General features: G+C 44.4%; 1 protein-coding gene across 5 annotated transcripts in view; it reads right to left on the reverse strand.

The window, feature by feature from the left end:
* The window catches only part of RALGAPA2 (Ral GTPase activating protein catalytic subunit alpha 2), a 1,651,508-nt gene that overhangs the window by 759,848 nt on the left and 876,826 nt on the right, over positions 1-14,834 (reverse strand). For all 5 annotated transcript variants that reach the window (XM_069234346.1, XM_069234347.1, XM_069234343.1 and 2 more), the window contains one exon: positions 3,832-3,987. In XM_069234346.1, the coding sequence (XP_069090447.1) occupies positions 3,832-3,987 (156 nt within the window). The remainder of the gene's footprint in view (positions 1-3,831; positions 3,988-14,834) is intronic.

Raw genomic sequence — 14,834 nt, forward strand, 5'->3', positions numbered from 1 at the left:
ATTTAATATGAGACACTACACAATGAAAATTATAATGAAATTAAAGATTTTGGACATGAGTTTGGAGGATGGACTACTCCTCCACAAACATATGAGATTTCTAGCATGTTATAGGATATAATGTACTCCTAATGCGGTGGACAAGATATTCGTAACGTTTGTGACAGAGTAATTTATTTGACAATCTCGAAATCTGGGCCTATGACTTTTAGAAGAGAGATGAAGGCAGTCGATGCGCCATAAAACGTATAAATAGGACAATAAAAACATTCTGGGGACGTAGATACTGGACAGAGAAATGCTAAGATTCTGTCCAGCGTAGTACTTACTCTAAAAAAGAAAAAGCGACTCTACTGAAAATGGTCCCTAGTATTTGGATTAGAGACTGAAGCCACTTCTTGTGTGATAAATGGGCAACAGTAAATCCATCTAGACAAACACCAAGCCAGCAGCCAACACGAGGGAGAATTACAAACGCCCGGGAACGGCTTTTGGAATGCCTGGGAGAGCTGCGCACTTACATTTATCTGGCCAGCACTTCACGAGGCACGAACACCTACCAGGAGTGCTTCCCCCCGGGGAACAAAAGCTGCCTGGCGATTGTGCTGCTGGAAGACAATGCTCTGCCCAATTTGTTCGTGTTCCAGTGCGCAGCACGAATAGCCCTACAATCTGAAATAACTACACCGCCCTCATTATGGCGGAAAATAAGAAAACAAAATATGCGATGGCAGCACACCCCGCAAGCACGGTCTCGGACTCGGACTCAAGGGGCGCATCGCACAAAAGAGCAGGGGGCTGCCTGCATCTGTGCTTGCGGCAATGAATATCGGGCTATCTAGCAGAAATCAGCAAGCTTTTTCAGAACATCTGCAGCTCACCGTAGCTATTGTGAGACCGCAGCGCCTACATGCATTTTGAATTCACCCCGAAAGCAGATGCCTGGCCGGTGCATATATTGGAAAGCCGGCATTTAAATATGCAGAATTTCTTGTAATCAAGCAATTGATGTATTCTTTTCGAAATGAACACATTTGGCACGCTCCACAGCACTTGTTGCTACCGTCCTAATGAAAGGATAAAAAACCCTAGCTGTTAACCTTTCAGTTCAGGGCTCTTCATCTGCAAGGCACTTTTTGCCGCTATCAGTTTACACTCCCCTGCACCGCGAAAGGGATCTAACTCATGCATGCTGAAATGTAATTACCATTTACTTAAGCTATGGCCATCTGTTACTCTGTACATTTTTCGGGCTTCCTCGTGCAGGCTGTAGTCTGCCTCTCTTCATAATCTGGAAAGATCATGGTGGCTCTGTTCTGGCAAAAAAAAGTCCTTACACCTTCAAATTGCAAGAAATTAGCAACGCACAGTTTTGTTATCTACTTTGAAAAAGCACGCTTGTTTTCGGAGTCCTAAAAACACTTTCGCATAATCTACAGTTTAAAAGACTGAAAAGTAACAGTAAATATGGCAGATGTGTTTTACAACCTTTGTTTATTTAGAATTGTGCAGCACCTCGGACAAATTAATGTTTAAACTAACCATGCGAGGGCACCATTTACAGTCTGAAAGACTGAAAAGTAACTATGAATATAGTAAATTTGTTTTACAGCCTTTATTTGGAATTTTGCAGCCCATCCGACAAATTAATGTTTAAGCTAATCATGTGAGGATAAAATACTAGTCGAATGACTGAAGCATGAAGATTTTGATTTTTAAGGTTCATGGGGATGGACACTTCTACTCATGGTTGTTTGCTAGTGTTCTGTACCTACCCCCTTCATGAAGCGGTCACACAACTTTACAGTTCCTGTGTGCTCTCCCTTGATACCAATATAAAAAGGCTCCTAGTCAGAGTAAAAAGCAATTTGCCAATCCAAGGCTTCACATGAAAAAAAAAAACAGTGCAGTCTGGGAGTTGCAGTCTTTTTTCACTTACATAGAACCGACTGACCCAACACACTTGCCAATCCTTTGTAAAAGGAAAGCAAGACGAACATGAAAGTCCCAGGTACAAGAGCCACCTGGCCCATACGCCTCCATCGCTCCTAGAAACGTGCCTTCATTATTACCTTAGAAAGGATCCTTTAAGGTTCTAAAAACTTACACATAGAGTACAGGAGTTAATAAAAGTTACCAGTACAGTCTATTTTCTCCTGTACCAACAAAGCATTTGAACCTTCCTTTAATGCTTACTTTTATAGTGCAACGGTTAGGCAAACAATTCTGACATACATTAGAAATACTATTGTATACAAGCTATTGAGAAGACTGCATTAATAGCAATTGTATCCATATAACAAGCATAGTGTATATAAAGCTTCGGTATCTGGACCATCAGCTAACTCCGTGAAGTAATGCCAACCCATTCAACAGACTTCTCCTCCCGCAAATAAATACCCAAATGGAATTGAAAAACTGTTCACATAAGGCTTGTACTGCAATAATAACTGTGACTGAAATATAATTAAGTTAAAGACTATAAAAGTAAACATTGCGATTTGCTGCAGTTAGTATTTCTTGGTAAAGAGAAAAGGGAAAATAACAAAAACTCCAAACATATTCATGGTGTGAGATACAGTATCTGAAACATGAGAAATATACACAGAAAAGAGTAAGGTAACATAACAATGGTGCTCATCTGAGTCGTAGCAACCATTACTCTCATACTTAAAATATCTATTACTCAGTGAATCGCGCAGGAGAAAAATACTGTTTTGATGTCATCAAATTCTCTTCAGAAAACTGTACGCGTGTCTTTCTCCTATTCCTATCAATGTGAACAAAACAATCTATGTATAGTTTGCCGTAGAGAAAAAAGTAAAATAACAGGAGAGGATTCAGAATCTTACTTTTTAGACTCTACCAATTTTGCAATTTTAGAAAGAATGCAAGAGATCTCTCTAAATCTGGAGATTTATTTGGAGTTTTAATTTATTGTGACATTTTGCTCTGGTGAAAAAGGAAAAGATAGGGAAAGCTAAGTGGGCAACATGTACTTTTTTTTCCTTTCTTACATAATCACCCATCCCGTGAAGTAACTATGGCGTGACCAGAGAAAAGATTTTCGTGCAACGTTCAGTTCTCCTAAACAGCACCATAGCCTATCCAAACATCAGCAATCACCACTGGCAGACTGCTATAAAAGAATTTAGGGATATTAAAGTATGCCGGTCAAACTGGTACATCAAGTATTGGTATACTAAGTATCACATTATTTACAGCAACCTGGAATATTTAAGCAGCACCATAGTCGAACTGAATGCACCCCTTAATTTGATGGCAATTTATTTTATGGCACATTTTTGCATGTTTCAGATACATACGTCTCCTGTGGAACAAATATTTGGCTGATCCACAACCAGTATTTTCAACTAGGCACCCTATTTTCTTTTGGCCTTTTTATAGCTCTCTACCTTACACGAATATTGATCCTGTACCTTGTAGCAGACCCTAAAGTTCTGGATAATTTAATAGTTCCCCATCAAAACTACCTAAACAATAAAGGCCTTGTAATAAACATGTTTTGAAAATAAAGCTGTCCAATGCACTATTTGCACTCAATTTTCAAAACTATTCTTGGGCAGCATCCCCCCACGGAGAATCTTGTTCAATAAAGCGAATGCTAAAACATGTTCTAGAGTAGCTCATGGATTCCAGTCCAGCCTTACCACTGAGAACAGTTAGAGATACTTTCAAATTTGTTCGACAGTCTTATTTTCTGTCCATTAAGCAAGGTAACATTTCCACACACATTTTCTCATGATGATCTTTTACAAGAAAGGAATTCATAAAAATAAAAAAATAAAAAGAGTATGATGAATGTCGTACCTGATCTTCGTCATTTAAACCATTGTGCATCACAAGGTAAAAATGCATTAGGAAATCTGTGTTCGGGAGGACATCTTGCCGCCGCGTCATCATTGCACAGATTAGTTTGTAGGCATGCAGTTTGCCTTCTTTGTATTCATGTGGCAATGTCGTTGCCTAAAAAGTAAATCGGTAAAAATTAAACGTCTGCTAATTGTATCTGTTCAATCTACCCAAAATTATCGTTGATTTTAATTTTATACACCTAACTGCATCAAAAAGACAGAAGTGAGAGTTTTATATGGACATTTAAAGAGATTTATTGGCTCTCCCCTTATTAGTTCTTGACCTGGTTCGTACTGGGCTAGTGTATATACAGTCATTTTTCGTGGCAAGGCCCCCAAAAATTTACAAATGCAATAGGTTTTGCCCTTTCCAAATCTCTCCAAAAAACCAAGACAATTGCCAAGACATTGTTCTTGGGTTTTGGATACATTACATTAGCATGCCTACTTCAAGTCTGTTACATATTTTAACTTGCAAGGGTTATTCCCTTTTGAGCCTGCCTCAACTTTAATGTATTCCAAATTGCTTAGAGGTGTGCCTTAGAACCATCATACCACGGCTGCTCACAATATGCCATTACCACCTCTGTGCCTGGGCCAACATGTTGTAAGGGATTATCATTGTCCCAGAACTAGCATAGTGCTAGGGGTTGCCACCATTTTGCCAGTTTCAGCGTGTTGCCATAAGTTACCACCATTGTGCCTGGCATACAACAGGGCCTAAAACATAGCCATCTCCTTGTGACTTAGCTAGATTCAGAGGGGAGAGAGATGGTCATGTCACAGTCCCGCAGGCAGTATGTATTTGAGTGCTTTCATGAGCCCCACAATTGGTTTGGCTGTCTATTCGCTCAACGGGCCTTAAGATAAGCAGTGCTGCCTTCTTTAATATACACAGCCTCTCTGAATAAGGTACTTTTCTTGGTTTCAAGTCTAAGAGCTACTTTGAGGTTGCTTGTGAGCTACCAGTAGCGCCTGAATTACTCTTTGGAGACTCCTGGATAGGATGGTCATTGAAGGAATGGTAGACAAATATCGCCTGCTTTCTTAGGAGAGCAGTCACTATGGCTATATATTTGGAGAACATGTCTTGGCTAATCTGAGTTCAAATGGTAACATTCTGTATTGGAAGAGCGAGTTTCTGATCACAAATCTGGAATACTCCTGTGAAGCTTCGCAATAGGGGTGCGAAAGTAAGCATTCTTCAGGTCAATCACAAACATCCTTTCCTTTTTCTTTTTAGTTAAGTGGGTACAAACGTGATGCAAAGCCAGCATCCAAATGTATTTTCTTCTGATGTAGTTGCTCTAGTGGCAAAGCTCTACTGTCGGATTTTGAGCCTTTCTTCTGAATCTGGCGCAAACTCCATGCCGCATTCGGGCAATTGTAATACTTCAATTGCACGTTTCCTAAATTGAACAAATGTTTCCTTCCACAAAATGTAAATTTGGTGCCTGAATGTTGGTTTCGGAGGAACAGGTGGTGGTGGTTTGGCCTTGAATGTAACTGGTTTGGCCCATGGATGTAACTTTCCCCTAGCTGCTCAAACCTGCTGAATACAAAATGTTTAAAACACTTGCTAAGATGCAACATGGAAATGGGCAGATTAATCACCCTGTGTATTAGCCATACTGCAGATGAAATTTCTGCTACAGTAAAAGGCAATTTTTCCAATTTCTCTATGTTGAGCATGATGTAACTCACTTCTTTCTTAGCAGTTATCTTCTGTTGACGTGTCAAATTGAAGGCGGCAAATAACTCAGTAGAGTAAACATGCTGCCAAGGCACGTGGCCACTTCTAAGAACGTGCAATGTCCAACCCAGCTGCATAATGGACCTAAGTTGAATATGTCCATGATGTAAAAATGACATATTCTGAGCGATGTCTACTGCTGATGATACAATGTTATTTAGTGTGTAAATGCTGCTGGACAATGAGTTCATACCGTTATCGACAACGGCTAAAGCCTTTTCCATGTTTTCTTTATCAATCTGTGTTAAACGAGTAGCAGCTTCCATTTGCGAAAGCTTCCAAATTTCATTGTAAATGGCATATAGAAAACGTTTGAGCGTGATTTTCTAGGACCCACAAGAGATCTTGTAAGTCATATTCCTCTGAAAGGAGACTAAGGTGTTTTTGGCAGCTGCTAACGTGGAAGAAAATAACCACCGTTGGCAAAGTTTACCCACACTATATACTGCAGTGATACCAGAGTTCTGAGCTGTGAGGTAGCCAGGGTCCGGTCGGCTTGCTCCGAAACCCTGTGTGGAATTTACAAAACGTGCCTGTTAACCATTTGTGTACACTGCCCACAAACTTGCCGGGATGTGAAAGTGAGAAATTAAAGGTACTTTTCTGAACCCAACTAGTGAGCTGTTCTTCGGTGACATGTAAAAGTGTCCGTCAATTATTAAATTTAGCTGGTGTCGAAATACTGGGCACATGCAGTTCTTTTATTTTTGCTAATCATAGGCAAGTTGTTTGCTGAACTGTGTCATTCAGAAATATCACTTGCAAAGGAATAAGGCATGCTCTAAATAAAGCCTCCCACTCTGTATTTGTCAATCATGTGTTCCCCATACAATCTTCAAATCAGAGATTTTCCAAACTTCATAGTCCTCAATGGTCAGCCAAGAAACAAAGGAATCTGAATAGGTTAATTTTGTGTCAGTTAGCTACATTTTCCTAACTTTAGAAGGAGGTAATTTAAAGCAATATGACTCTGCATTTTTAGCATCATGCCCAGAAAAATCCGCAAACCTTGGTACATACATTTTGGAACTCCCCACTGGTGTAGTCAGACAATGCTTCCACTGTGTGAAATTAAAAACGGATCTTGGGCTACTACACAACATGGGATCGGTGCAGAAAATGATGTCCATAATGATGGTAACAGAACATTTCCCCTTAATTCAGTGTGTTCATATTTATATCTTCACTTTCAAATACAGTATAATATTCAAGCTCAGAAAGCATGGAATCAAAATAACATCCCAGTCATCAGAAACAACCCCAGCTGTCATAATATTCATAGAAACCTTAAAGACACATGAAATTTAAATGACCTCAGTAGGACCGAATACATCATATGGAACCTTATCCTACAAAATCTCATCAGGAATGGAATCAGCTGAAATGTTCACAACATCACCCACCAGTTGAACAGCAGAGCGTTCACAGAGATAGTGACCATTTATCAGTAAAAAGAAAACACTGACAAACCCAATCCAAAGCAAGGAGGCAAGCAATGTCAGCAGTATCTATAGATAGTACCATGGACTAACCAAATTGTTTTTAAGCCAGTTGTAAAGCTTAAGTGTTCTTGAGAGAGGTGTAGTCGCAGATGCAGAGGAATTTGAAGAAAAGTCGACAAAATAACCAGAAGCAGTTTGTGCAAAACCAAGTGCTGGTGCAAAACTGGTAGATGGACTCAATGATGGTGGCTCATAATAAACAATGTCATCCGCTTGTGTTGAATTAGAATAGTAAAGATCCATGTCTTTGAGGTTTCTTGTCAGTTGAGTGGTGATAGGAAGTAAAGAAAGTTCATTCTCTGCCCTCCCCAAGCTTGAGGAGACAATTGTAGCTTTGGTACTTGAAGAAGCATTGTTGAGTGCTTGAAGAAGTATCTCCGTTGGGTAGTGAGGGAGGCTAGGGAACTACCCAGGAATCCTCTTTGTCTACTGTCAGGATTGGCCACATTGTGCAATCTGACATTGTCAATTGAAACAAAGCGGTTTTCTTTAGAACCAGGCAGCAGTGGTATGATGACAGTTCTGGTTCTCTGTATTCTCAGGACTGGAACTGGTACTCTTTATGATAGGCCAAACTCCTTTTTCACAGCAACCTTTTCTTGTACTAGATCCCCAAGTCATGTCCCAGTTGCCCCAGTTCTGGGCCCACTATGTCCTGCACGTCCCTCGGTTCTTTGCAGTTAGCAGGTTGAAGCTGGGGGGGAGCTATCGCGACCCTCAGAACAGCTCCTCCATTTCTTTCAAGCTCTCCACCAACACCTCCCAAGCTCATGCTAATTCCAGTGGTTGCAATCCTTTTCACGCCTCCCTAAGTAGCACTTCTCCTTCGTATGTGGCCCCCTTCTCAAGTTCCTTTTGCCATACTGTTATGCGAGGGGCCCCCCAATGCATTCCAGTGATGCACGAGTTCTCTCTTTGCCAGAACATTTGCAAGGTCCTGGAATCTGCTGGTTACTTTCGTCTTGGAGGTGTGGGGGAACCAGCCAAAGATACAATGCCCCAGCGTACATGGGACCTCTCTATCGATAACATCTGCCACTACTTTCATGACTTCTGCCCAATATGTCTATTTGTGAGCAGTCCCAAAACATATGCTTAATCTCAGTGCCCTACACCCTGCATCGCGGACAGGTCGGCCCTGTCGTGTGAAAGTATTTGTTTATATGGCTTGGTGTGAGGTACGCTCTGCGTAAAATAAAATTGTTAATCAATTTAAAGTGGATATTTTCGGGGTTCTGTCTAAAATGTTTGCCTAATCAGGAATGGGTGCTCCCAATTCATCCTCCCATTTTGCTTTCAGGGTGTCTAATAAGAGCATATCTCTGCAATAAGCAAGTGACTGCCTTCATCCCGCCCACCGATATGGACAAGTATCGGACAGCAGCATGAGCCCGTGGTTAAGTTAGGTTGGTCCTCCAATATTTTCAGACAGTCACTGTTGACTGCTCTATGGAGTAGGAAGTGACCTTGGGGCAAGCCAAATTTATCTGGAATACCTTCAAAGGGCAGGAGCTCACCTGTTCTAAATAAGTCCCCCACCTTCATTATGCCGCCTCCACCCAACTGTCAAACCTGCCCAACTACATCCATGGGGCAGTGCTTTCAGTGTCTTTAAGGGTAGGTCAGGTGAATACGGGGTGCGCGTCTGTCTTCTATAAGTAATGATTTCAACACCGTCAAATGATCCAACCTCCTGTGTGTCTCCTCCTGCAGATCGGTCTATTCCAAGCAGGACTCTCACCAAGCGCTGCAGTGGCAGTGTGAAAGGTCTCACATGTCTGTCTGGTGCTTGTTGGATTGCAAGCCATTGTGTGTACCACTGCAACTGTGCAGCTAGGTAGGAGGATTCAAATTCTGGCAACACAAGGTCAACATCTACCGAAAGGTGTGGTAATTTAGAAAGGACTACTTTCCTCCGACCTGATCCCCACAGGAAAGCTATAGTTAAGGTGTTTCAATCTTTGAAAGGTGTTTCGATCACAGAGAAGAAATACAGAAATCTCAGGAGGGCTACCATGTTAAGTAGGCCTGCTCAACCCGACAGTGATAGTGGGAGTGTTTGCCAAAAAGAGTAGAGGGCCTAAGCAATCTAATTGCTTGTCCGACATTCCCATCCAGCATTTCCTGTCTGCCATGGTAGATTTTCGTCCCCAGGTACTGGAGACATCGAAGTTCCCAATGCAGAAGTCCCAATGCATCCAGAGGGGGACTATCAGCACTCAGATGGAATAGCTGTGATTTTTGCCAGCTACCCCGTAAGCCCGATAGGGTGCCGAACTCTGCCAGCATTTGCTTGGCAACCATCAGGTCTGTGGTAATAGTTCTGAGGAAAAGTACAAGGTCATCTGCATAGAGCGTGATGAAGTGATATGTCAGTCCTATCTGAAGCCGTTGAAATCTGCTTCCTGTTCTAGCCGGTTTGTCCAGTGCCTCCATACCTAGGGCAAACAGCAGGGGAGAGAGTGGAAAATGCTGCCACATTCCCCTTTCCACCCTGTACCCATCTGCAATAACCTGCCCAGTGCAGACTCTGGCTGTAGGGTTGGTGTATAATAGTCTAACCCAGGCCAAGAATTTCCCACCCAATCCCAACCGAGCCATCACACCGGTGAGGTATTCCCACTCCAGGCTATTGAAGGTCTTCTCAATGTCTATTGGGAAGGCGGCTGCTTCAGCCTTGTCATAGGTGGTGTCATCCATTATTGCTAAAATTCGATGGATGTTGAGGGCACATGGCTAACATGGTTCACCCTGCTTGGTCGGGGTGAACCACGTTAGCCATGTGTGGGAGTAGCCTAGTAGCTAAGATCCTACTGAGAATCTTTTAATCCAGGTTTAGCATCAAGGGGTCTATAGGCCCTATAATCATGTGCTGACTTTCCTGGTTTCAGCTAGGGCACCACTAGTGCCTCTAATGTGGAGGTTGGGAGTGCTCCTGCCTCACTAGCGGGTTGCCAGCCTGGGGCCACTTGAGTGGTGTAGGTTGCATAGAACTCCATTGAAAGCCAATCTGTCCCTGGGGGGTGGCCAAGAGTCATGTTTTTCATTGCTCCCCTCATCTCCTGGATTGTTATTGCCTTACCTAGGTTAGGCGCCTCTTCCCTTGTGAGGGACTGGAGGTGTAGTGGCATCAGAAGGGCACGGATTTTATCCGTATCATGTGGAGTGACACTCCTGTAGAGCTCGTTGTAACAGTACATCAAGTGATCATTGATCTTTTCCTGTCTACAAAGGTGTCTGCCATCGTCCACACGGATTTCTACTATAACTGAACTTCTCCTGGACGGGTTAGCTCAACAGGCCATCAGAGAGCCAGTTTTATCTGGTTCTACGTGGGCTAAGATCATGTATTGCTTATAGTTGAAGTAGCGGAGGTGCTCAATCCGAGTCTCCACTGCTTCTTTCACCTCAAAAAGTGCATTTGTCCTGGTCTACGCTTTTCAATCTCCATCAGCATCTTCTCAGCTGTTGAACTGCTCTCAACAATATATGAGAGACCCCCACAGATCCAGCAATACATCTCCCCCTAATTACTGCTTTAAAAAAGTCCCATTCAACTAAAGGTTTATTTGCTGTGCCTTCGTTCTCTGCAAAGTAATGAGAGATATGCCCTCATATTGCATCTTGGAACTGTGGATCTTCAAGTGACTCGGGTTTTAGCTTCCACGTGGGGATGCGTGTTCTGGGAGCTATCCATTTCAGGTGGAGAAGTATCAGATAATGATCCCATATCACACGAGTCAAGTATTCCACATCAGTGACTAGAACATGGGCATCAGGGGTGCATAGAAAGGTGTCCAGCCGGAAATGCAATTTATGTATGCTCGAAAAAAAAGGGATAATCCCGCATTAGTGGTGCATTTGATGCCAGGAGTCTATGAGGCAGCACTGCATCTCCAAACTAGCAAAATGCCGTACTGTCCGAGTCCACCTGAGGATCGGCCACACAAGTGAAGACCCCCCTATAACTGACATGTGGAATAGATATGGGGCCAGCAACACTGAATCTTAATAAGAAAGGCCCATGCCAACATTGTGCGCATATATATTTATCAATGTTCTATCGCGGCCCTCTAGGCAACCTGTCACCACTACAAATCTCCCTTCTGGGTCTGTGAAGCCTCCTGTATGTTGAAATGGTACCCCCGCCCTGATCCAGATCAGGGTACCCCATTTATAGGTGGAGTAAGTGGTGTAGTACACCTGCCTTCTCCAATGTCTGTGTAGTGCTGCCCCTTCTTTAGCTGTGAGATGTATCTCCTGCAGCATAGCCACCTGGATTCCGCTCCTTTTCAGATACAAGAATACTTTATAGCATTTTGTCATTGTGTACATCCCCCTTCCGTTCCATGATATGAATTCATAATTCAACAAGGCTGACCTTATTGTATTGTCCACCCCCTCCTGGCTGTATCACCTCCTCCCTCTGTATCATCAACTTTTCAATCATTGGTACCAAATCATTTGATAGGATACGACTCAAGTGTCTCTCAACAAACAACCAAAAACATTCAACCCAACTCCCACTCCCAAGGATAAGCAGGCTAACAGCCCCCATCCAAACAATCAAATATGTAAACTTGCTCTCAGGCGTACCCGCTTGCAAACCACTAATAGGGGTCGTAGTGACTTCCTGGATCCTGCATGGTCCTTCCCCATCCAGCTCTTTGAATTAGCAATACAATGTTGGCCGTCAGGTGGCCCAACACTAACTTTCTATCTTGCAATTGGCTTCCAACCTCAGACTCTCATAGTTACCAGGCCCTTCTTGGGTGACCTTTTGGCCACCCAATTTTGCCAGCAGTCCTAGGAGTCCCCACCGGCATGGCAGCTCTTGAGTCCCTTGATACTGGATTCAAGGTCTGAGTCCCTCTTGTCATCTTCATCCCATAGAGAGGAGGTGTTCATGTCTGTGCTTCTCATAAATGCAACCGCTGCCATTACCCTTCTGCGTTCCTGCCGAGTCTCTTCTGCAGTGGTGGCAGACACCCTAGTAGTAGCCTGGTTGCGTCGTGGGCGGGTTCTTCCTTTGCCACTTCCTCTGGATCTGCGGTCAGGACTAAGTTGTTGAGTATAGTTTTCACGCCAGTTCCATACTACGTCAGGGGTGTGGAAGAAATGTGTCTTCTCTCCCCTCACCACTCGAAGGCGAGATGGGAATATCATTGCGTACTGGATACCCAGCTGGCAAAGTTTTGCCTTGGCTTCTTTGAAGGTAGATCGCTGTCTCTGGACCTCCTTTGAAAAGTCTGGGAAGATTTGACCACACAATTTTCAATAATAAGGTCTCCCTTGTTCCTGGCTTGGCTTAGGATGTAGTCTGTCTTTACAGTGTAGCAGCCTTGCCACTACTGGATGTGGAGGGGCTCCCGGAGGTGGAAGTGACTCTGGTACCCTATGCACCCTATCCAGCGCAAAAATGGAAGAGCCCATCATTCGCAACCTCCTCTCTGAGCCATCGCTCAAGGTAGTCTTCCATGTTTCTCCTCTCTACATGCTCCAGGAGCCCAATCACACAAAGCCCAATCACACATATGTTGTTGCGTTGGGATCTGTTGTCAGCATGTTCCGCTCTTCGTTCTAGTGTGCGGACCTTTGTTTTCATGATAGTGAGTCTGCTGGTCACCCCCGTACAGTGCTGGTGTGATGTCTTGTAGATTGTTCTCAGTTGTGGTGACTCTGTCGACAAGGTGACAGTGATCGTCTCGCAGAACACTCATGTCTGTGGCCAGAGAGTCTGTTTTAGCTTCTAGGGCCTCTTGGGAGGACATGATGGCCTGCAGCACTTGTTGGAGTGTGGGGGCTCCCGGGTGGGGGGGAGAAAGAGGCAGCAGAAGTAGTGTCACCAGTATGTGTGTGGTCCGATGTCTCCTCCCTCTGGCCCTCTCTCTCCATCTGGATCTTTTTCTGGGCCGTCCATCCCATTTTAGTAGGGAGTATCCACCGTCACTTGAGATATCGTGGGTCCTGGGCTAGGACGTCCACGAGGCAAACAGCAGGGTGCTTCAACAGAGGCCCCCCAGTGATGCACTCCTGCAATTGTGCTTTTCTCCATCGTCTAGGGTACGATTGCAGCAAAGGCGAGGAGTACCGTCCCCTTTGTGCCCCATCTGTAGGCAAACCCCGTCCTTGGGTGGTGATATGGTTGTGTCTCTTCAGCAAGTGTTAATAGGGAAAGGGGCTGCTCTCAGTGCTCTTAAATAAGGTAAGTCCCATGGTGGGGTGGTCCTCTTAAGACCCATGAACCCCCACCGCTGCAGGTTGGAAAGGAGACGCAATGACAGTTTCAGTAATTCTTCAAGGGTTCCCCAGGGGGGGCACGAGGTCTCCAAGTGCCCCCAAGAACCCCCAGATGCAGGTGCACGTGCTTGCCAGCTCTGTTCTTTCAGTGTGTCTTGGCCCCATCCGCAGAGAGGCCTTAATTATTGGACCTCTAACCGCCAATTAGTGTTCATTCTCTCCCAAGGGTTTGCCACTCGCAGTGGAGAGAAGGGAGGCAGGAAGCCCCAGCAGCTGCTTACTTCCCTCCGGTGCACAGTCTTGCTGGGCCCGATATCAGTGGCCTCTCTGATTTTGAATGCAGGGTATGGCCACGTCTCTCCCCGCTGCCTGACGGGATTTTCTGACTCAGCTTCCCGATGTGGGATGCTCCAGAGCCGTAGCCAAGGTTCCTGGTGAGGACGGCTCAGATCTGGTCTGTGGCCTCCAGACAACATTTTAGGCAGTCGCTGCCCAGCTGTGTCGGTCTGCGTTTTTGCTTCAGGTTAGCTCCCAGAATCGTGGTCTTGTGGGTCTCCGCTGACAGTAGGCATCTGGGGGTCCCCGCCCTTCCAGAGTGGGGTCCCCCTGGCCAGTCACAGAGGGCAGAATGGAGCCAGATAGGGATAGCCAGAAGGAGCACCATAGAATGCTGCCTACTCAATCGGCATCAGACCACATCCCCAAACCTAATACCCTCTCTGTTAAAGATTGCTTTAAGTCTTGGTTCTTCTGCTCCACTATAGAATTTAGCTTGGGATGGTATGGAGACGGAAAATTGAGTTGAACACCCATCGTTGCCATCGTGTTCCTGAATGCCCTGGTTAGAGTGGAATGCTGCGACTGCATATGTCCCAATAAAAACTTGCAAATCTTTAATAACATTTCAGTGTCAGCCGACCGTTGTGGTCATATCGACAGGAATCTAGAACACTAATCAACAGCAACTAAAGTGTATTTTATGCACCATCAGGTTGTAACGGACCGCAATGGTCCAGGTACACACTTTGTAGTGGTTTGTGGGACACTAGGAGAGGTGTCTGCAGTGGGCATTTGATGGTGGACCTCTTGATTTATTGACAGATGTCACAACAAAGGATATACTGTTTGGACTGCTTATATAGACCAGGCTACCAATAGCGTTTTTGTAGCAGGGAAATAGTAGCCGCCACACCAGCATGGGCAGAAGTACCCCACACATGCGCTGCTTTAATGAGATCTGATCTCTGATGTTCGTTGGAGATCACATGATCACACACCTCTGGGATAGTTGCAAATGCAATATTTTGGGCACTGAGATGGTAGGTATATTTAGCAGGGTATACTTTTGGTAAAGGCTTGCCACTAGCCAAAGCTTTCACAGTAGCCAATGTCTTAATACCCAATCTCGTATGAGTATGAGTATTTGCAGCAACAGAAGTCATAGCTAATGCGGATTTGGCAGCT

Source organism: Pleurodeles waltl, chromosome 5 (assembly GCF_031143425.1).
Source record: "Pleurodeles waltl isolate 20211129_DDA chromosome 5, aPleWal1.hap1.20221129, whole genome shotgun sequence".
In the NCBI taxonomy this organism is placed as follows: Eukaryota; Metazoa; Chordata; class Amphibia; order Caudata; family Salamandridae; genus Pleurodeles; species Pleurodeles waltl.